A 24,297-nucleotide genomic window follows, 5' to 3' on the forward strand; every position below is an offset into this window, starting at 1 on the left:
ATTTCCTTAGAATGATCATTAGTCTTTCAGCTTGTTATTCTATAGTTTTAATGTCTTTTCCTTAGAATGATCATTAGTCTCAGTTTCATTGTTATTCCTTTTCAGCTTTTATTGTTATTCTTTAGTATTTATCCTTATGATTGTAATAAATATTACAGTTATTGTTTTTCTTTAGTATTTATCCTTATGATTGTAATAAATATTACAGTTATTGTTATTCTTTAGGATTTATCCTTATGATTGTAATAAATATTACAGTTATTGTTTTTCTTTAGTATTTATCCTTATGATTGTAATAAATATTACAGTTATTGTTATTCTTTAGGATTTATCCTTATGATTGTAATAAATATTACAGTTATTGTTTTTCTTTAGTATTTATCCTTATGATTGTAATAAATATTACAGTTATTGTTTTTCTTTAGTATTTATCCTTATGATTGTAGTAAATATTACAGTTATTGTTCATTAGTCTTTCAGTTTTTATTGTCATCGTTTTGCTTGTTGTGTTGGAAATATTTATCTTTTTATTGTCATTGTTTTTATTCATTTTTTTCCTCTGAAGCCCCATTGTGTTGCATCCATGTCTGAAATGTGCTGTATAAATAAAGCTTGATTTGATTTGAATATATTACAAAACAAATTAACCTAATTTCCGACTTTAACCAATCCAGTGCATTTTTTGTTGAATATGAAAAATGTTCAAATCAACAATATGTCAAATATGTCAATATGTCAACTACTGAAAACTGAAACAAACAAATCAATCCCACTTTTCCAGCCTGCTGAAGGCGTGGTGGAGAGGTAAACACCACCCCCGGCTCTACCAGGGGCTTGAGGTGGTCTCCCACAGCTCTACTTATGTCATGCTCTGTGGCCTTGCTGTTCCATTTCTTGACTGCCCCTGTAACACAGAAATAAATACATTTAGTCATATTATATAAAACAGTCAAAGTAATGGATATGGAGCATCTATGGCCTCAGTTACACCTGGCACCTAAATGTGACTTCTGTCATCTGATCATTCCAAGCTACATTAGGTCTGGATGCACAAAAATCACGATGTGTTGCATTAGGTTTAGATCTGCCAGGATGGGCATTGTGTTCGGAATTGCCAGAGTATCTGTGACCAACAGATATCTGTATTCCCAAGGGGACATAAATATTTACCATCTAAACCATGTGTGACCTCTCACCTCTCTGGCTGTAGAAGTGTTCATCCTAACCAGTCCTTCAACAGCTCTCTGACTGAGCTCCACCCTCACTGGGTCTTCAGAGGAGAGGAAGGCTGAGGAGGGATGGAAGGATGAATGGATCAATCAGTCAACAAGTCAGTAATATAAAGAGGGTGTTGATCATCTCCCACCCATGGAGAGACCTTTATACTGTATCCAGGGTTGGGTAGGTTACTTTCTAAATGTAATCTGTTAGTTACTAGTTACCTGTCTAAAAGTGTCATCAGTAATCTGTTAGTTACTAGTTACCTGTCTAAAAGTGTCATCAGTAATCTGTTAGTTACTAGTTACCTGTCTAAAAGTGTCATCAGTAATCTGTTAGTTACTAGTTACCTGTCTAAAAGTGTCATCAGTAATCTGTTAGTTACTAGTTACCTGTCTAAAAGTGTCATTTGTAATCTGTTAGTTACTAGTTACCTGTCTAAAAGTGTCATCAGTAATCTGTTAGTTACTAGTTACCTGTCTAAAAGTGTCATTTGTAATCTGTTAGTTACTAGTTACCTGTCTAAAAGTGTCATCAGTAATCTGTTAGTTACTAGTTACCTGTCTAAAAGTGTCATCAGTAATCTGTTAGTTATTAGTTACCTGTCTAAAAGTGTCATCAGTAACATAACTGTTGGATTCCCCAACTCAGTAATGTAATCTGATTACTTTTAGATTCCTTTCTCCTCAAGAGGTTCAACTTAGTACCACAGTCATAAAATCTATAACCTTAACCACACTGCTAACCCTAATGGCTAACTAACCCTTACCTTAAATAACCTTAACCTTAACCATACTGCTAACCCTAATGGCTAACTGCTAACCCTAATGCCTACCTTGTCCCGGACTTTACCTTAAATAACCCTAACCTTTACCACACTGCTAACCCTAATGGCTAAGTAACCCTTACCTTAAGTAACCTTATTAACCATACTGCTAACCCTAATGGCTACCTAACCCTTACCTTAAATAACCTTAACCACACTGCTAACCTTAATGGCTAACTGCTAACCTTAATGCCTACCTTGTCCCAGACCTTACCTTATATTCATCATTGTGCTTTTGTAATTACAGGTGTTGCTATAATGTACAGATATTATAAAATTCCTTTCAGGATGGAAGGTAGAATGGATCAATCAGTCAACAATGGTCTCTCCTATCATTGCTATGCAGACGACACACAATTAATCTTCTCCTTTCCCCCTTCTGATGACCAGGTGGCGAATCGCATCTCTGCATGTCTGGCAGACATATCAGTGTGGATGACGGATCACCACCTCAAGCTGAACTTCGGCAAGACGGAGCTGCTCTTCCTCCCGGGGAAGGACTGCCCGTTCCATGATCTCGCCATCACGGTTGACAACTCCATTGTGTCCTCCTCCCAGAGCGCTAAGAACCTTGGCGTGATCCTGGACAACACCCTGTCGTTCTCAACTAACATCAAGGCGGTGGCCCGTTCCTGTAGGTTCATGCTCTACAACATCCGCAGAGTACGACCCTGCCTCACACAGGAAGCGGCACAGGTCCTAATCCAGGCACTTGTCATCTCCCGTCTGGATTACTGCAACTCGCTGTTGGCTGGGCTCCCTGCCTGTGCCATTAAACCCCTACAACTCATCCAGAACGCCGCAGCCCGTCTGGTGTTCAACCTTCCCAAGTTCTCTCACGTCACCCCGCTCCTCCGCTCTCTCCACTGGCTTCCAGTTGAAGCTCGCATCCGCTACAAGACCATGGTGCTTGCCTACGGAGCTGTGAGGGGAACGGCACCTCAGTACCTCCAGGCTCTGATCAGGCCCTACACCCAAATAAGGGCACTGCGTTCATCCACCTCTGGCCTGCTCGCCTCCCTACCACTGAGGAAGTACAGTTCCCACTCAGCCCAGTCAAAACTGTTCGCTGCTCTGGCTCCCCAATGGTGGAACAAACTCCCTCACGACGCCAGGACAGCGGAGTCAATCACCACCTTCCGGAGACACCTGAAACCCCACCTCTTTAAGGAATACCTAGGATAGGATAAAGTAATCCTTCTCACCCCCCTTAAAATATGTAGATGCACTATTGTAAAGTGGCTGTTCCACTGGATGTCATAAGGTGAATGCACCAATTTGTAAGTCGCTCTGGATAAGAGCGTCTGCTAAATGACTTAAATGTAATGTAAATGTAACAAGTCAGTTATATAAAGAGAGCGTTGATCAGTTTAAATGTTCATTTCCCACCAATGGAGAGACCTACATGGCATTCGGAAAGTATTCAGACACCTTGACTTTTTCCATATTTTGTTACGTTACAGCCTTATTCTAAATTTGATTTAATAAAACCTTTTCCTCATCAATCTACACACAATACCCCATAATAGCATCACAATATCCCATAATGACAACACAATACCCCATAATGACATCACAATACCCCATAATGACAAAGTGAAAACATGTTTTAGAAATGTTTGCAAACGTATTAAAAATATTTTTAAAAAACAGAAAAAACGTATTTACATAAGTATTCAGACCCTTTTCTAAGAGACCTGAAATTGAGATCAGGTGCATCTTGTTTCTATTGATCATCCTTGAGATGTTTCTACAACTTAATTGGAATCCACCTGTGGTAAAGTCAATTGATTGGACATGATTTATATAGACACACACCTGTCTATATAAGGTGCCACAGTTGAGAGTGCATGTCAGAGCAAAAAACCAAGCCATGAGGTCGAAGGAATCGTCTGTAGAGCTCTGAGATTGTGTCGAGGCACAGATCTGAAGAGGGTACCAACATACTCCCAGTAGATCAGAAGTTTACATACACTCAATTAGTATTTGATAGCATTGCCTTTAAATTGTTTAACTTGGGTCAAACGTTTCGGATAGCCTTCACAAGCTTCCCACAATAAGTTGGGTGAATGTTGGCCCATTCCTCCTGACAGAGCTGGTGTAACTGAGTCAGGTTTGTAGGCCTCCATGCTCGCACATGCTTTTTCGGTTCTGCCGACAAAATTTCTATGGGATTGAGGTCAGAGCTTTGTGATGGCCACTCCAATACCTTTGTTGTCCTTAAGCCATTTTGCCACAACTTTGGAAGTATGCTTGGGGTCACTGTCCATTTGGAAGACCCATTTGCGACCAAGCTTTAACTTCCTGACTGATGTCTTGAGATGTTGCTTCAATATATCCACATAATTTTCCTTCCTCGCAATGCCATCTATTTTGTGAAGTGCACCAGTCCTCCTGCAGCAAAGCACCCCACAACATGATGCTGCCACCCCCGTGCTTCACGGTTGGGATGGTGTTCTTCGGCTTGCAAGCCTCCCCCTTTTTCCTCCAAACATAACGATAGTCATTATGACCAAACAGTTTAATTTTTGTTTCATCAGACCAGGGGACATTTCCCTAAAAAGCACAATCTGTGTCCCCATGTGCAGTTGCAAACCCTAGTCTGGCTTTTTTATGGCGGTTTTGGAGCCGTGGCTTCTTCCTTGCTGAGCAGCCTTTCAGGTTATGTAGAAATAGGACTCGTTTTACTGTGGATATAGATACTTTTGTACCTGTTTCCTCCAGCATCTTCACAAGGTCCTTTGCTGTTGTTCTGGGATAGATTTGCACTTTTCGCACCAAAGTACGTTAAACTCTAGGAGACAAAACGCGTTTCCTTCCTGAGCGGTATCATGGCTGCGTGGTCCCATGGTGTTTATACTTGCGGACTATTGTTTGTACAGATGAACGTGGTACCTTCAGGCGTTTGGAAATTGTTCCCAAGGATGAACCAGACTTGTGAAGGTCTACAATCTTTTTTCTGAGGTCTTGGCTGATTTCATTTGATTTTCCCATGATGTCAAGCAAAGAAGCACTGAATTTGAAGGTAGGCCTTGAAATACATCCACAGGTCCACCTCCAATTGAATCAAATTATGTCAATTAGCCTATCAGATGCTTCTAAAGCCATGACATAATTTTCTGGAATTTTCCAAGCTGTTTAATGGCACAGTCAATTTAGTGTATGTAAACATCTGACCCACTGGAATTGTGATACAGGGAATTACAAGTGAAATAATCTGTCTGTAAAGAATTGTTGGACAAATTACGTGTCATGCACAAAGTAGATGTCCTAACTGACTTGCCAAAAACTGTAGTTTGTTAACAAGAAATTTGTGGAGTGGTTGAAACATGAGTTTGAATGACTCCTAAGTGCATGTGTAACAGACGTGAAACGGCTAGCTTGTTAGCGGTGATGCGCGCTAAATAGCGTTTCAATCGCTGACGTAACAATGCTTCGTGGGTGACTGTTGTTGATGTGTGCAGAGGGTCCCTGGTTCGCGCCCGGGTATGAGCGAGGGGACGGTCTAAAGTTATACTGTTACACTGGTATCGAGCATGGTGGCAACACAGTAAAGAGGTTGACATGTGACCCGGTACCAATTACTTATAAATGTTTCAACTGTATTACCCCCATCACAAAAACATTCTGCACTTGTCTCTCTACATTGGTCAGCTACATTGGTGAGCATTGTTAGTAGAATAATGAATGGTTTGGTAAGATTTTGGCACGTCAACTTTTAGAAGGTTAGTAGGAAAGTGAATTATATAACCACCTAACACTCACTGAACATTTAGTATTTGACTCAGAAGAAGAAGCCTGAAGTAGGATAACTAGAAACAAATTCGGTTTACCGTTTTATCTGTGGATTAATTGTCAGAGTAGAGGACATTGTGAATTTCCGGTAAAATAACAGCTCCATGTTTATATCCCATGACAATTGAGCTAGCAACAGCAAGCTATCTAAATTGCCATGAGTGTTTAATGTTTTTCGACCAGTCCCACAATTAATATAGTTGGTTCATTTTGATATTTCAAACTGCTGATCGAGTCTGGATGGACAAAATTAACATGCTCGTGACAAACGCGTCAGGTCTTGTCAGCATGTAAAACGTAAAACGCATACAAACTTGGTAGCACAGACTAATTCAAATTTACTGTTTATATATAGTAGATCAATATGACGTTGTGCCTTGTAGGTAGTTTAGAAGATATCGGAAGTTAATAAATATGTAGTGTAATGAAACAACAGGACGAAGGTCTCGAACCCTCGACTGTGCCACAAACCGCTCTTGAGAAAACAACAGTTTGCACATATAGGTAACCAGATTGTGACTGCTTCTACGTTACTAAGTCTTTAACCACACTGTGTTGTTACATTGGTGGGTAAAAACGCATGCTTCCTACCGATTAACTTTTTGTCTGAATATAAACTCTACATTTTACACATCTGCGTTACCCACTCCAGTCAGCAGATGGCGGTCTGGGAATTTAAGCCGATGCTGCTGGTGTGACGTATAATGTAGTGGACGGAACTCTTCTTTCATCAGCAGCAACAGTTAGTCAGACACCTCGGTAGCTTGATAGACAAAATAGACGAACCAATAAAGCTCTTTAGACGCTTTAGTGTATATTAGCCACTGTGTTTTATACCCACTTCTGTCGTCTAGTTAGTTATCCCATTTACTTTAATATTTACGATGTTATTGGTCGGCTCATGGCAATTTAGATTGCTGCTCATTCATTAGCATAGCTAGCTAACATCTCCGACCATGAGTTCACTGAGCTGCTCTCCTCCTGTTAAAGAAGAGGAGGTCTGCTGGACGGATGAAGAGGGTCTGTGGCTGAACGTTGTCGTTAAAGAGGAGAAAGAAGAGGAGGCTGTCACCGTTAAAAAACAGGTAGAGGTTGAGTCTGTTCCGGTTAAAGAAGAAGAGAAAGACGTTTCAGTGAAAGAAGAAGGCACGTTCAGAGTGAAAGAGGAGGAGGATGTTACAGTAAAAGAAGAGGAGAAAGAGGAGGATGCAGTTTTTGGAGTGAAAGAGGAGGAGGACGAGATGACTGTCACATCCAGAAAGGCGGAGGAAGAAGATGAGGTTACGGGATATCTGGGCCCGGTTTCCCAAACACATCTTAAGGCATCCAATGGTAACGATGAACTTAGCCATAAAATGGTTTTGGGAAACCGGTCCCTGATTAACACTAGTAAGTACTGTCTTAAATACAGAGGTACAAACTCTGCCGTTTTTGAACTGATGTGTGGCTATAAATGAGTAAATCTACAATTACCTCATCCATATTTGGACGTTTAAATGATTCCGACCCATTGGCTTTTACATTTACATTTAAGTCATTTAGCAGACGCTCTTATCCAGAGCGACTTTTTTTCCCCTCGTTATGTTATGTTACAGCCTTATTTTAAAACGGTTTACATATATATATACACAATGACAAAAGAAAAACAGATTTTTAGACAATTTTGCACAAAAAAACAACAACTGAAATCACATTTAATTAAGTATTCAGACCCTTTCCTCAGTACTTTTTTGGCAGCAATTACAGCCTTCAGGCTTCTTGGGTATGACACTACAAGCTTGGCACACTTTGGGGACTGTCTCCCATTGTTCTCTGCATAGAAAAAAGTATTCAGAGTCGTTGTCCTGAAGCTACTCCTGCGTTGTCTTGGCTGTGTGCTTAGAGTCTTTGTCCTGAAGCCACTCCTGCGTTGTCTTGGCTGTGTGCTTAGAGTCTTTGTCCTGAAGACACTCCTGCGTTGTCTTGGCTGTGTGCTTAGAGTCTTTGTCCTGTTGCAAGGTGAACCTTCACCCCAGTCTGAGGTTCTGAGCGCTCTGGAGCAGATTTTCATCAAGAATCTCTCTGTACTTGCTCTGTTCATCTTACCCTCAATGCTGACTAGTTCCCTCAAGCCTGACAAGTCCTCCAGTCCCTGCCACCATAGGGATGGTGCCAGGTTGGTGCCAGACATGATGCTTGTCATTCAGGCCAAAGAGTTTAATCTAGGTTTCAACAGACCAGAGAATCTTGTTTCTCATGGTCTGAGAGTCAGGAAACAGGATGCACCTGATCTCAATTTTGGGTCTAAATACTTATGTAAATAAGTTATTCATGTTTTTTATTTTTTATAAATGTGCACATTTTTTAAAAAATGTTATCATTATAGTGTATTGTGTGTAGATTAATGAGGAAACCATTTAATTGAATCCATTTTAGAATAAGGATGTAATGTAACAAAATGTGTAAACAGTGAAGGGGACTGAATACTTTCCAAGTCCAATCTGTAATTACAACATCCATATTTTGACTTTTATATTCTTTATTTATAGCCATTGAATCTTGAATAATATAACGCATGCCTCATGAGCTTAGTTCAACTGTTGTACCCCATCAGAACCCAAAATAAGCTTTTTTTTAATCCAATGTTTAGAAACAATGTAAATCAACACTGTATAGCCTCAACATGGTTAAAACTATAATGTTGATATCATGGATGGTCAGTCCTTGCATCCATAGGTCTATCTATGAATTTGAGAGTAGTTACATTTCTCCAGCCCCATCCATCTTATTACCAAAACAGTGGTGGAATGACAGCTTTCTTATTGTTTAAACTGCAGATTGGTATATTTTTTTTTAAAGGGACAACCTAGTTTTTCTGGGCCAGACCAAGTTAATACATAGTTGATAGCCTGTCTGCTAGGAACTGGAAACATGGTATGTGTAGCCAATGTGATTTATAGGAGATTTATTTTTATCAGGATATTTTCTAACTGCAGGCTGCAATGTTTTTATTTGTTGGCTTTATGTAGGTTATTTTTACACAATTGGCAATGGCAATAAAAGTTACTTTAAAATTGGTAGAATTTTCATTTAGATAGAATATAGATTAACCACAGACTGATGTTAAGATACAAGGACTAAACTAAAAAGAAACGTCCTCTCACTGTCAACTGCGTTTATTTTCAGCAAACTTAACATGTGTAAATATTTGTATGAACATAACAACAACTGAGAGAAACTGAACAAGTTCCACAGACATTTGACTAACAGAAATGTAATAATGTGTCCCTGAACAAAGGGGGGGTCACAATCAAAAGTAACAGTCAGTATCTGGTGTGGCCACCAGCTGCATTAAGTACTGCAGTGCATCTCCTCCTCATGGACTGCACCAGATCTGCCAGTTATTGCTGTGAGATGTTACCGCACTCTTCCACCAAGTCACCTGCAAGTTCCCGGACATTTCTGTGGGGGAATGGCCCTAGCCCTCACCCTCCGATCCAACAGGTCCCAGACGTGTGGTCCTTCTGTAGCTCAGTTGGTAGAGCATGGCGCTTGTAACGCCAGGGTAGTGGGTTCGATCCCCGGGACCACCCATACGTAGAATGTATGCACACATGACTGTAAGTCGCTTTGGATAAAAGCGTCTGCTAAATGGCATATATTACGTGCTCAATGGGATAGAGAACTGGGCTCTTCGCTTGCCATGGCAGGACACTGACATTCCTGTCTTGCAGGAAATCACGCACAGTACGAGCAGTATGGCTGGTGGCATTGTCATGCTGGAGGGTCATGACAGGATGAGCCTGCAGGAAGGGTACCACATGAGGGAGGAGGATGTCTTCCTGGTAACGCACAGCGTTGATATTGTCTGCAATGACAACAAGCTCAGTCCGATGATGCTGTGACACACCGCCCCAGACCATGACGGACCCTCCACCTCCAAATCGATCCCGTACTAGAGTACAGGCCTCAGTGTAACGCCCATTCCTTCGATGTTAAACGCAAATCTGACCATCACCCCTGGTGAGACAAAACCGTGACTCGTCAGCGAAGAGCACTTTTTCCTGTCTGGTCCAGCGACAGTGGGTTTCTTCCCATAGGCTACGTTGTTGCCGGTGATGGTGAGGACCTGCCTTACAACAGGCCTACAAGCCCTCAGTCCAGCCTCTCTCAGCCTATTGCGGACAGTCTGAGCACTGATGGAGGGATTGTGCATTCCTGGTGTAACTCGGGCAGTTGTTGTTGCCATCTTGTACCTGTCCTGCAGGTGTGATGTTCGGATGTACTGATCCTGTGCAGGTGTTGTCACGTGGTCTGCCACTGCGAGGACGATCAGCTGTCTGTCCTGTCTCCTTGTAGCGCTGTCTTAGGCGTCTCACAGTACGGACATTGCGATTTATTGCCCTGGCCACATCTGCAGTCCTCATGCCTCCTTGCAGCATGCATAAGGCATGTTCACACAGATGAGCAGGGACCCTGGGCATCTTTATTTTAGTGTTTTTCATAGTCAGTAGAAGGGCCACTTTAGTGTCCTAAGTTTTCATAACTGTGACCTTAATTGTCTACCGTCTGTAATTGTCTTAACGACCGTTCCACAGGTGCATGTTCATTAATTGTTTACGGTTCATTGGACAAGCATGGGAAACTGTGTTTAAACCCTTTACAACGAAGATCTCTGAAGTTATTTGGATTTTTATCTTTAAAAATCTTTAAAAACGAATTATCTTTGAAAGACAGGGTCCTGAAAAGGGGACGTTTCTTTTTTTTTGCTGAGTTTATTATAAATGTTGGTTACCAATGTAATTAGAGCAGTCTGATATACCACGGCTGTCAGCCAATCAGCATTCAGGGCTCGAACCACCCAGTTTACAATGTAGATTAACCACAGAGAATGATGTTGAGATACAACATTTGTTAGCTTGAATGCTAATGCTCCTTGACAGACTGGTAGCAAAGCGAAACCAAAGAGCATTTTACTGGTGTTTTTAAGTATAAAGCAGTTGAATTGCGATAACGACACAAACAATTATATTAACCAGGACATTCAAAGAAACCTTACAATTTTAATCCAAAAGTAGTGTGAAATGCACTCATATTCAACCTGGAAATGGAGGCTATTTTTGCTGTCAGCCTATCAGAACTCTCCTGAGTTTTCCCCCACGGTGGTGAATTAGTGAATAGACACAGAACTTAATGTGAGTTTCCTTCAGTAGCATCCTGATCTTGCGCTGTAATATTCAGAATACATTGTGAAAAACTAAAATCTTCGCTCACCATTTTTGCTCCAGGCAGATATACTACATCCATAACTAGTGGTTTCCTCATTAGCAGATATACTACATCCATAACTAGTGGTTTCCTCATTACCAGATATACTACATCCATAACTAGTGGTTTCCTCATTACCAGATATACTACATCCATAACTAGTGGTTTCCTCATTACCAGATATACTACATCCATAACTAGTGGTTTCCTCATTACCAGATATACTACATCCATAACTAGTGGTTTCCTCATTACCAGATATACTACATCCATAACTAGTGGTTTCCTCATTACCAGAAATACTGATGGTCTGACTGATGGGGAATACTGGTCTTGTTGTGATAACTGATGGTGGTGATGGTCTGACTGATTGATGGTCTGACTGATATGATGGTAGTGATGGTCTTGTTGTGATGGCATGACTAGTGTGGTTTCTTCTGTGTCTAAACAGATTCCTGTTAGTGATACATTAATGTCTGGCCTCAACTAGTGGCCTTGCCCGGTTCAAGACCAGTGTTACGAAGACCATGAAAGGATTTGAATATGTCCTGGCCAAAATTTTCCTCATTAGCAGGGAAGAGTTTCTGAAACCAAATTGTGTGTGCATCTCTCTCGTGGCGAAATTTTAGCAAACACAGAATGGGACCTATATTGGTGATCAAAGTCGTCTGGCACACTGCTTAGGATTTCAGCAACTTTAAAAACGTATTTCTAGCCTAAAATCATCCACTTTACTACTAAGGTGAATTTGTTTTATTCTGTCTGACTTTGTTTTTGTTGTTCACACAGGAGAGCGAGATGACGATCGTGGATCCTCTGGGGAGCCTCAACAACATCATGAAGCTGAAGAGGCAGAGGAGAGTTTTTCCACATCAGAACATCTCAAGAAAAAGAAGCGGAAACACACAGGGAAGAAACCTCACCGCTGTTCTGACTGTGGGAAGAGATTCACCTCTTCAGCAGACCTCAAAAGACATCAGAGAATCCATACAGGAGAGAAACCTTATAGCTGTGATCAATGTGGGAAGAGATTTACTGATCTAAGCAGCCTGAAAAGACACCAGAGAATTCACACTGGAGAGAAACCTTATAGCTGCTCTGACTGTGGGAAGAGTTTTAATGTTCCAAGCAGCCTGAAAACGCACCAAAGAATTCACACGGGAGAGAAACCTTATAGCTGTGATCAATGTGGGAAGAGTTTTGTTTCATCTAGCCAGCTGACTGTACACCAGAGAACACACACAGGAGAGAAATGTTATAGCTGTGATCAATGTGGGAAGAGTTTTGTTTCATCTAGCCAGCTTACTGCACACCAGAGAACACACACAGGAGAGAAATCGTATAGCTGTGATCAATGTGGGAAGAGATACTCTGGTAAAAGATCTCTGATTAGACATCAGAAAATACATGAAGGAGTTGTTCCATGATATCAATAAAATGTCACAATGTAGAATGTTTTAACATTGTAGTAGGAGTATTTGAATGATGTCACAATGTAGAACCCTAAATGTTTGCCCCGTGTTCTATTGATTTCATCATGATATGGATATTAGCCTCATCAGGGGAAAACATCCAGATCCTGAAATGAAAGAATACTATTTATGTGATTAACAAAAAGTGTTGCGTTACACTTATCTCGTTGGTGATCCACTTGAATCAAAGTGAAACTCTTCAAAATGTAGCTAGCTGTTTACCACAAGTTGTCCTCTAACCAGTGATGTACACATTAAACCCAGATTCCATGTGGTTTTAGAGCTGTTCCTTTAATCAGGATGTGCAACCTCATCTCCTCCCTCTCGCAATTGATTTCAAAGTGATTTCGATATGAGTGATGACAAATAAGTGTTACATTTCTCTTCGTTCTGGGGACCTCTACATTTAAATGCATCACTCCGAAATGTAGCTGACTGTCTTCTGCAGATTATCTAACCAGTGAGATAAAAGATTATAAAATTCCAAAAGATATCTCCCATTTCCATGTGGTATTTTAGTTGTTAGTTTCAACAGCAGTTTCAACCTGATTTCCCCCCAATAGATGTATTGCCAGTTGTCAAAACAGCGTTTTTGGTGCTTATAAGGAGCTTGTTTAAAAAAAATAAAGATTTGTTGAATGAATAGTGAGTGTGTCCAACTTTTGACTGGTACTGTATGTCTGAACTATCAAATCAAATTGTATTATGTTTATTTTGTCACATGTGCCGAATACAACAGTGAAATGTTTATATTTCGATGCACTCACGACACTCAGACATTTGTGTTACTGTCGTCAATAAAAAGTCCTCAGAAACAGGCGTATTCTCCCTTCGGACAACGACAACACTCTGACCTGAGTGGGCGGGTGTAGTGTCCAGATGCGCATTTCGAAGCGCTCTGATTGGTTGGGAATTTTCAGGGCTGAAATGGGTGAGGGATAATTTAGGTAGGCTGAGCAGCCAATCTAACGGGATTTAGGGGAAACTGAAGGGACTGTGAGGGGACGTTAGGGGAAACTGAGGGGACTAGGGGAAACTGAAGGGAGGGGACGTTAGGGGAAACTGAAGGGACTGTGAGGGGACGTTAGGGAAACTGAAGGGACTGTGAGGGGACGTTAGGGGAAACTGAAGGGACTGTGAGGGGACGTTAGGGGAAACTGAAGGGACTGTGAGGGGACGTTAGGGGAAACTGAAGGGACTGTGAAGGGACGTTAGGTAGAGAGGAGAGGAGCAGGATGTACTTTTACTCACTACCAAATATGGCGATGAGAGGAAGCCCAGTGAAAGATGAGTGGGAGATGATAGAGTGAAATGGATTTTCTCCAACATTCTGCACATTTTCTCATCGATGAAACGTTTGATCTCAATACAGTTTTCTGTTTCCATAACTAGAATCTGTAACAAACGGAGTGTCCTACGTTTTGCGTTAAAATGGCGTTAAAAGGAGTGCAAGGGCGAATTGAGTTATTGCACGACCACACTTTACGCAGTGGGAGAAGATATGAGATGGATTCTGGCCATATGAACTCGGTAGCACAGAGTATATCAATTTGACATTGCAGAATTGTGCATTGTTGGTAGTTTAGAAGATATCCGGAAATAAATTAATAAATATGTAATAACGCAAAAACATAACTGTTTGTTCTTATAGGTAACCAGATCGTGACTACAACTAAGTTACTAAGTATTTAACCACACTGTCTTGTTTCATTTGTGTGTAAAAAAAACAAATGCTTCCTACCCTTCAACTTGTCTGAAAATAAAATAGATACATTTTATTCAACTGCGTTACCCACTCCAGTCAGCAGATGGCGGTCTGGGAATTTAAGGCGATGCTGCTGGTGTGACGTATAATCTAGTGGACGGAACGCTTCTTTCAACAGCAGCAACAATTAGTCAGACACCTCGGTAGCTTGCTAGACAACAGAGACGAACCAATAAAGCTCTTTAGACGCTTTCGTGTATATTAGCCACTGTGTTTTAAATCCACTTCTGTCGTATAGTTAGTTATCTGATTTAATTTCATATTTACGGTGTTGTTATTAGTCAGCTTGCGGGCTGGTTAAGTTAGCATTAGCCTAGCTAGCTAACATCCCAGACCATGAGTTCACTAAGCTGCTCTCCTCCTGATAAAGAAGAGGAGGTCTGCTGGACGGAGAAAGATGCTCTCGTGAAAGAGGAGGGGGAAGAGGAGGCTGTTACAATACCAAAACAAGTAGAGGGTGAAACTGTTACCATGAAAGAAGAAGAGAAAGATGTTTCAGTGAAAGAAGAGGAAGACGCGTTCAGGGTGAAAGAGGAGGAGGATGTTACAGTAAAAGAAGAGGAAGAGAAAGAGGAGGCTGCAGTTTTTGGAGTGAAGGAAGGAGAGATAACTGTCACACTGAAAAAGGAGGAAGAAGAGGAGGTAACTGGATATCTGGGCCCGGTTTCCCAAACGCATCTTAAGGTGTCCGATGGTTCTAATGATGAACTTTGCCGCAAAATGGTTTTGAGAAACCGTTCCTCGATTTACACTAGTAAGTACTGTCTTAAATACAGAGGCACAAACTCTGCAGTTGTTGAACGGATGAGTGGTGTTAAAGGGGAAATATGCAATTGCTACATCCATATTTTCACTTTTAAATTATTGATGTATAGCCAGTGGTCAGTCCTTACATCCATAGGTTCAAACATCGTGGCGTAACAGTTATAAGGCCTTGGCTTGACAGTCGCTGGACCCAGGTTTGAGTTCGGCTCAGGGCCTCTCCCTGAATTCACTATGAATACAAGGACTGGCCATCCATGATGTCATAATGATAGATTTAACCAGATTTCTAGGATATATAGTATATTCTAGAATTCATCCATGATGTCATAATGATAGTTTAACCAGGTTTCTAGGATATATAGTATATTCTAGAATTCATCCATGGTGTCATAATGATAGTTTAACCAGGTTTCTAGGCTATATAGTATATTCTAGAATTCATCCATGGTGTCATAATGATAGTTTTAACCAGATTACGAGGCTATATAGTGTTAATTTACAAACAGTGGCGTTATACGAGCTTATGTTTTGGTTTCTGGTGGGGTAATACGGCTGAAACATTTGAGGCATTTATAGGTTCTATTCTTCAGGAATCAATGGCTGTAAGGGCTGAGCCCGAGTGGTAGGTCGATAGGCTGTTGTAGAAGTCTTCATCCAAATCAAGGTTAGTGAAAACTGTTCTGTTGTCTATAAGCTCTCTTTGGTCATAGGAAATGATGGTGGAAACATTATGTACCAAAAAAAAGGTTATGATCAGTGTAATATATCTGTATGTTTTTAAACACAAAATACCACAATTTGTTCAGGAGTCCATAAAACGTCTGCTTTCCAATGCAGCACCATTCTAGATATAACATTCTAAATACCATTCTAGATAACACTCTAAATAACATTTTAAATAACATTCTAAATAACTCTAAATAACATTTTAAATAACATTCTAAATAACTCTAAATAACATTCTAGATAACATTAGCATTAATTAGCCTACGTGAACAAGAAGCACAACATATTTTCAGAGATGTGTGATAATTTACTCCTCTGTAATATAGTAAAGCTTTGAAATCGTGACATTATGTACTTTCAAGGAAAATAGGCAGATTTTTCTTGACTGGTTTTTAGAAGGGATTTCGTGACTTTTAGCTTAGCAACCACGTGACGCAGCATGACAAGGTGAACTCGATTGGTCAACAGTCTGTAAGACGGGTGTTAGTCGTTTGGAAAGTTTTGAAACTTTCTGGAAAAGTTTTTCCTTTTAAAACATTTTTGTTTACTAGCCTGTTTAATTTGGATCCCGTGACGCGGTTAACCTCAGTCCTGTACTTGTGGATATTTAAATCCCTGCTGTTTGTTGTGGTTTCCATCGGCTTTACGAGCTGTGCCTGCTGGAATAGTGTGGTGTACCAGCGTTAGTCTACGTCGCATCCATCATGCCGCCCAAAGTTAAAGAAGGGTTGGAGGAATGTAGAGGACGGTGTTTAACTATGACAGGTACGTGATCTTTTACACCAACAAAAATATGTCTACAAGCATTTGTTACAGCAACAGGAATATAGCTTCAAGAGCCTTTGTCCAAATACTGGTGGATTCAACTAACAAAAGAAGGGCCGATCTGACCAGAGAGGTCCAAGACCTTAAGAACAGTTTGCAGTTCTCCCAGGGAGAGGTGGATGTCCTGAAAGAGACTTGCAGCAAGATGGCAACAAACTGTAAGTCCCCGTGAGATGACATCATCACTGCCTGTGAATGATTATTACAGATGACATCATCACTGCCTGTGAATGATTATTACAGATGACATCATCACTGCCTGTGAATGATTATTACAGATGACATCATCACTGCCTGTGAATGATTATTATAGATGACATCTTCACTGCCTGTGAATGATTATTACAGATGACATCATCACTGCCTGTGAATGATTATTACAGATGACATCATCACTGCCTGTGAATGATTATTACAGATGACATCATCACTGTCTGTGAATTATTATTACAGGTGACATCATCACTGTTTGTAAATGATTATTACAGATGACTGGGGAAACAGACTATCTAGAGCGCGTGTCAGACACGAGGCCCGCAGGCCCAATCCGACCCGTGACACATTTCTATCCGACCTGCGCAATTATTTGGGTTTTCAATTCAGTTTGGTTCAGCTTCCACACCGACCCGCGATGCGCTGCACTACAAGTCCCAGCAAGCACTGCCTACGTGCTGCACACAAAACATCAGTGGATTGCCACAGACACACCCCTCTTCCCAGATCCACACACAAACCAGCCAGTGTGCTGTATCAGGGTAGCCTAGTGGTTAGAGCGTTGGACTAGTAACCGAAAGGTTGCAAGTTCAAATCCCTGAGCTGACAAGGTACAAATATGTCGTTCTGCCCCTGAACAGGCAGTTAACCCACTGTTCCTAGGCCGTCATTGAAAATAAGAATTTGTTCTTAACTGACTTGCCTAGTAAAATAAAGGTAAAATATATATATATATATATACAGTTGAAGTCGGAAGTTTACACTCACTTAGGTTGGAATCATTAAAACTTGTTTTTTTAACCACTCCACAAATTTCTTGTTAACAAACTATAGTTTTGACAAGTCTACTTCTACTTTGTGCATGACACACTACATTTTTCCAACGATTCTTTACAGACAGATTAGATCACTTATAATTCACTGTATCACAATTCCAGTGGGTCTGAAGTTTACATACACTAAGTTGACTGTGCCTTTAAACAGCTTGGAAAATTCCAGAAAATGATGTCATGCTTTAGAAGCTTCTGATAGGCTAATTGACATCATTAAGACCTCAGAAAAAAATTGTGGACCTCCACAAGTCTGGTTCATCCTTGGGAGCAATTTCCAAACGCCTGAAGGTACCACGTTCATCTGTACAAATAGTACGCAAGTATAAACACCGTGGGACCACGCAACCGTCATACCGCTAAGGAAATCGAAGCGTTCTGTCTCCTAGAGATGAACGTACTTTGGTGCGAAAAGTTAAAATCAATCCAAGAACAACAGCAAAGGACCTTGTGAAGATGCTGGAGGAAACAGGTACAAAAGTATCTATATCCACCGTAAAACAAGTCCTATATCAACATAAGCTAAAAGACCGCTCAGCGAGGAAGAAGCCACTGCTCTAAAACCGCCATAAAAAAAGCCAGACTACGGTTTGCAACTGCACATGGGGACAAAGATTGTACTTTTTGGAGAAATGTCCTCTGGTCTGATGAAACAAAATTGAACGGACCATCGTTATGTTTGGAGGAGAAAGGGGAGGCTTGCAAGCTGAAGAACACCATCCCAACCGTGAGGCATGGAGGTTGTGGGCATCATGTTGTGCAGCATCATGTTGTGGGGGTGCTTTGCTGCAGGAGGGACTGGTGCACTTCACAAAATAGATGGCATCATGAGGTAGGAAAATTATGTGGATATGTTGAAGCAACATCTCAAAACATCAGTCAGGAAGTTAAAGCTTGGGCACAAATGGGTCTTCCAAATGGACAATGATCCCAAGCATACTTCCAAAGTTGTGGCAAAATGGCTTAAGGACAACAAAGTCAAGGTATTGGAGTGGCCATCGCAAAGTCCTGACCTGAATTCCATAGAACATTTGTGGGCAGAACTGACGAAGCGTGAGTGAGCAAGGAGGCCTACAAACCCGACTCAGTTACACCAGCTCTGTCAGGAGGAATGGGCCAAAATTCACCCAACCTATTGTGGAAGGCTACACAAAATGTTTGACCCAAGTTAAAGAATTTAAAGGCAATGCTACAAAATACTAATTGAGTGTATGTAAACTTCTGACCCACTGGGAATGTGATGAAAGAAAGAAATAATTCTCTTCACTATTATTCTGACATTTCACATTCTTAAAATAAAAAGTTGCCACCCTTTGCCTTGATGACAGCTTTGCGCACTCTTGGCATTCTCTCAACCAGCTTCATGAGGTAGTCACCTGGAATGCATGTCAATTAACAGGTGTGCCTTGTTAAAAGCTAATTTGTGGAATTTATTTCCTTCTTAATGTGTTTGAGCCAATCAGTTGTGTTGTGACAAGGTAGGGGTGGTATACAGAAGATAGCCCTATTGGGTAAAAGACCAAGTCAATATGGCAAGAACAGCTCAAATAAGCAAAGAGAAACAACACTCCATCATGATGTATGATGAAACTGGCTCTCACGAGATCCGCCACAGGAAAGGAAGACCCAGAGTTACCTCTGCTGCAGAGGATAAGTTCATTAGAGTTACCAGCCTCAGAAATTGCAGCTTAAATAAATGCTTCACAGAGTTCAAATAACAGACACATCTCAACATCAACTGTTCAGAGGAGACTGTGTGAATCAGGCCTTCATGGTCGAATTGCTGCAAAGAAACCACTACTAAAGGACACCAATAAGAAGAGACTGTGTGAATCAGGCCTTCATGGTCGAATTGCTGCACTACTGAAGGACACCAATAAGAATAAGAGACTTGCTTGGGCCAAGAAACACTGGACATTAGACCGGTGGAAATCTGTCCTTTGGGTCCGAATTGGAGATTTTTGATTCCATTTGATTTCACATGAATCAGGCTTCATGGATGAATTTATGCATTCACTTCTAAAGGACACCAATAAGAAGAAGAGACCTGCTGGGTCTAAGAGACACGACATTGGACATTAGGCCGGTGAAAATCTATGTTTTGGTCTGATGAGTCCAAATTTGTGAATTTTGGTTCCAATCACTGTGTCTTTGTGAGACACAGAGTTGGTGAATGGATGATCTTCTCATGTGTAGTTACCACTGTGAAGCATGGAGGCGGAGGTGTGATGGAGTGGGGGTGCTTTGCTGGTGACACTATCTGTGATTTATTTAGAATTCAAGGCACACTTTAACAGCATGGCTACCACAGCATTCTAAAGGGATATGCCATCCCATCTGGTTTGTGCAACAGAACAATGACCCAACACACCTCTTGGCTGTGTAAGGGCTATTTGACCAAGAAGGAGAGTGATGGAGTGCTACATCAGATGACCTGGCCTCCACAATCACCCGACCTCAACCCAATTGAGATGGTTTGGGATGAGCTGGACTGCAGAGTGAAGGAAAAGCAGCCAACAAGTCCTCAGCATATGTGGGAACTCTTTCAAGACTGTTGGAAGAGCATTCCAGGTGAAGCTGGTTGAGAGAATACCAAGAGTGTGCAAAGCTGTCATGAAAGGCAAAGGGTGGCTACTTTGAATAATCTAAAATATATTTTGATGTAACACTTCGATTTACTACATGTTTCCACATGTGTTATTTCATAGTTTTGATGTCTTCTACAATGTAGAAAATAGTTTTTTTTAAATAAATTAAATGAGTAGGTGTGTCCAAACGTTTTACTGGTACTATATATATTATTATTATATACATGGCTTAATGCATCATTACATTAGCCATTTAGCCCCAGTATGAAACTCAATGAAACTCAACTAGTCTCTCACTGTTTAACTAGAATAACATCAGTTGTGTCCTTCAAACTGTCAGACTGTTAGTCCATAATCAACTGATAAGTGGTACTTTTTTGGTGCTGTACGTGTTGGTGAGAGGGATGATATTAGAGGGTTCAGGTATGGAGATTGGGCCATGAGAGGGTCTTGAGCTGGTGGTCCCTCATCCACACCTTGATTGACCTGGCTGTGTGACGTGGAGCATGATTGTCCTGCTGGAAAAAAACAATCCTCAAGAGTTTTGGTGAACATTGTCAGATCAGAAGGAAGCAAGTTTTCTTCCAGGACGACGTTGTACGTGGCTTGATTCATGCGTCCTTCACAAAAGACAAATCTGCCCCGATTCCAGCCTTGCTGAGGCACCCCCACCAAATTTCACAGTGGGTGCAAGCCACAGAAATTTTGTGGAAGATTGGTGATGATCTGGGGGTGCTTCAGCAAGGCTGGAATCGGGGCAGATTTGTCTTAAGACAATTGTCAAATAAGTTTATCACAGCATTTAAATGTCATTACAGACGTAAATTGTTGCACAACATCATGGGCATTACCTTTTAGCTCAAATAAACAGTGGATTTCTGCTGTTGTGGGCCTTTAACCATCTGCCTGACTTTGTCGTTCACACAGGAGAGATACGGGACGATCGTGGATCCTCTGGGGAGCCTCAACAACATCATGAAGGGGACGAGGCAGAGGAGAGTCTCTCCAGATCAGAACACCTCAAGAAACACCAGCGGAAACACACAGGGAAGAAACTTCACCGTTGCTCTGACTGTGGGAAGACCTTTTCAAGATTATATACATTACAATCACACCAGAGAATTCACACTGGAGAGAAACCTTTCAGCTGCGATCAATGTGGGAAGAGTTTTGTTACATCTGGCTGTCTGACTATACACCAGAGAACACACACAGGAGAGAAACCTTATAGCTGTGATCAATGTAAAAATAGTTTTGTTACTTCGAGCTCTCTGACTATACACCAGAGAACACACACAGGAGAGAAACCTTATTGCTGTAATCAATGTGGGAAAAGTGTTGTTTCATCTAGCCGTCTGACAATACACCAGAGAACACACACAGGAGAGAAACCTTATAGCTGTGATCAATGTAAAAACAGTTTTGTTACTTCGAGCTCTCTGACTATACACCAGAGAACACACACAGGAGAGAAACCTTATTGCTGTAATCAATGTGGGAAAAGTTTTGTTTCATCTAGCCGTCTGACAATACACCAGAGAATACACACAGGAGAGAAAGCTTACCACTGCTCTGACTGTGGAAAGAGTTTTTCTATCTCAGGAAATTTTAAATCACACCAGAGAACACACACAGGAGAGAAACCTTATAGCTGTAATCAATGTGGGAAGAGTTTTGCTCAATCAAGCAACCTGATAGCACACCTGAGAATACACACTGGAGAGAAACCTCACTGCTGCTCTGAGTGTGGGAAGACCTTCTCAAAATTATATACATTACAATCACACCAGAGAATTCACACTGGAGAGAAACCTTATAGCTGCTCTGAATGTGGAAAGATCTTTTCAAAATTATATACATTACTATCACACCAGAGAACACACACTGGAGAGAAACCTTATAGCTGCTCTGAATGTGGAAAGATCTTTTCAAAATGATATACACTACTATCACACCAGAGAACACACACTGGAGAGAGGCCTCATAGCTGTAAGCAATGTGGGAAGAGTTTTATTCACTCAAGCTGCCTGATGGTACATCTGAAAAAACACACAGGAGAAAAATCCTTTAGCTGTGATCAATGTGGGAAGAGATACTCTGGTAAAAGAGCTCTGATTAAACATCAGAAAATACATGCTTGAAGAAGTTGTTTCATGATATCAATTAAATAATGTCACAATGTATAATGTTTTAACATTGTAGTAGGAGTATTCTAATGATGTCACAATGTAGAATGTTTTTAACATTGTAGTAGGAGTATTCTAATGATGTCACTATGTAGAATGTTTTTAACATAGTAGAAGGTGTATTTTAATTAATAATGTGACAATGTAGAACCCTAATATTTTGCCCCTGTTCTATTGATTTCAGTGTGATATGGATATTAGCCTCATCAGGGGACAAATCCAGGCTCTGAAATGAAAGTACTATTTGTGATTAACACTTACTGCATTGGCGACCCACTTGAATCAAATTGCAACACTTCAAATTGTAGCTAGCTGTCTTCTACAAATTGACCTCTAACCAGGGATGTACACATTATTCCCAGATTCCGTGTGTTTTTTGAGCTGTTAGTTTTATCAGGTCGTGCAACCTCATCTCCCCCTCTTGTGCAATTGATTTCAACGTGATATTGATGTGAGTGATGCTAAATATGTGTACTGTTTCTCTTCGTTTTGGGGACCCTGAAATTTCAATGCGTCACTCCAAAATGTAGCTGACTGTCTTCTGCAGGTTGTCCTCTAACCAGGGAGGTAAAATATGTATGATATATATATATATATAATATGTATAATATAGCCTGTGAGATAAAATATATCTCTATTTCCATGTTTTTTGTTTGTTATTTTTGTTAGTTTCAACAGAACCTACAACCTGATTTCCCCACTAATAGATACCAGTTGTCAAAACAAGTGTTTTAGATGCTTGTTTTTTATTTTATTTATTTAACCTTTATTTAACAGGTCAGTTAAGAACAAATGTTTATTTTCAATGACTGCCTTGGAACAGTGGGTTAACTGTGGGTTAATAATTATAACTGATTTTTACTTGGGATTCAATCTTGCAACCTTTCGGTTACTAGTCCAACCCCGAACTGCTTGTGCAGTTTATAAGGTGCTCCTTAAAAAATAAATACAATTAATATGATTATTGTTTCAGATGTTTGTGTAGATAGTATATTTTATGTTTAGGTTTTTAATATCACAAACTGTTTATGCGTATTGGTTATTGATTTGGACCCATTAAAACTGTTTTGACATTGGGCTACATAGTCATCTTTTCAATAGCATTTGTCCGACGTCCAACATACAGTTTTAGTTGAGAGACGATTTTTTTTCCTTCTTTTTCTTTTAGGTCGTTGAAAATAAGTATTTTTCATGTCTTTGAAAAACTATATAACGACGTCAAGACTGCGTTCGGTTTTGGTTGAACGTTGAAAATAACTATATTTCAAGTAATTGTTTCAAACAACTTAATTTCAACCTACTTGCAGCTTATAGAACTGGACGCAGTAAATAAAAAAAATTGGTCTATGAACCGTTTTATTAACAATCATACATCACTCCCAATATTTACACACAGTATTTCTTTACAACATTCTAGTGCTAATTGTCTTTATTCCACTACTGAAGAAGCATGTCTCAAATCACCTCATACTTCTCATATTATTCCATGCCTCACCCTTAAGTTAATTATTGCCAATACATATTAACAAAGGGGTGAACATTTGGTTTTGATATTTCATATTTACAATTTATGTAACATTTTGTAATCACAATTATTTATGCAGCCAACTGACTATTTCTCGGTGCAATTATATTGTACTATAATATTTTATACAAACAATATATTATATATAATTATATTATTATAATTATACTATTATTTACAAACAACGATGTATTTTGGACCGGATGTCTGTTCTTACTATTTTATTCATTTTCATAGAATTTAGAATGCTCATTAGAATGCTCATAGAATGCTCATTAGAATGCTCATTAGAATGCTCATTAGAATGCTCATTAGA

General features: G+C 40.3%; 2 protein-coding genes across 3 annotated transcripts; both read left to right on the forward strand.

Moving 5' to 3' along the window:
* The first annotated feature begins 6,566 nt into the window (after positions 1 to 6,566).
* LOC124026564 (zinc finger protein 239-like) lies at positions 6,567 to 12,572 on the forward strand. 2 transcript variants are annotated; one of them, XM_046339474.1, is made up of 2 exons: positions 6,567 to 7,228; positions 11,876 to 12,572. In XM_046339474.1, the coding sequence occupies exons 1-2, from the start codon at positions 6,796 to 6,798 to the stop codon at positions 12,511 to 12,513; spliced, it is 1,071 nt and encodes a 356-aa protein (XP_046195430.1). In that variant the 5' UTR covers positions 6,567 to 6,795; the 3' UTR covers positions 12,514 to 12,572. The 2 variants fall into 2 exon arrangements, with proteins under 2 accessions (XP_046195430.1, XP_046195431.1); XM_046339475.1 differs by having other exon boundaries at positions 6,567 to 7,171.
* Positions 12,573 to 14,659: 2,087 nt separating this feature from the next.
* On the forward strand, positions 14,660 to 23,534 carry LOC124026563 (zinc finger protein 883-like). The gene is made up of 2 exons (XM_046339473.1): positions 14,660 to 15,077; positions 21,198 to 23,534. Exons 1-2 carry the CDS (start codon positions 14,660 to 14,662, stop codon positions 22,205 to 22,207), a joined length of 1,428 nt encoding a protein of 475 aa, XP_046195429.1. The 3' UTR covers positions 22,208 to 23,534.
* Positions 23,535 to 24,297: the final 763 nt, after the last annotated feature.

Source organism: Oncorhynchus gorbuscha, unplaced genomic scaffold, assembly GCF_021184085.1.
Source record: "Oncorhynchus gorbuscha isolate QuinsamMale2020 ecotype Even-year unplaced genomic scaffold, OgorEven_v1.0 Un_scaffold_2776, whole genome shotgun sequence".
NCBI classification, from domain to species: domain Eukaryota; kingdom Metazoa; phylum Chordata; class Actinopteri; order Salmoniformes; family Salmonidae; genus Oncorhynchus; species Oncorhynchus gorbuscha.

Coding starts and splice junctions, on each gene's coding strand:
- LOC124026564 (XM_046339474.1), top strand. CDS start 6,796: ATGAGTTCACTGAGCTGCTCTCCTCCTGTTAAAGAAGAGGAGGTCTGC. Junction 7,229..11,875: donor CCGGTCCCTGATTAACACTA/GTAAGTACTGTC, acceptor TTGTTCACACAG/GAGAGCGAGATGACGATCGT.
- LOC124026563 (XM_046339473.1), top strand. CDS start 14,660: ATGAGTTCACTAAGCTGCTCTCCTCCTGATAAAGAAGAGGAGGTCTGC. Junction 15,078..21,197: donor CCGTTCCTCGATTTACACTA/GTAAGTACTGTC, acceptor TCGTTCACACAG/GAGAGATACGGGACGATCGT.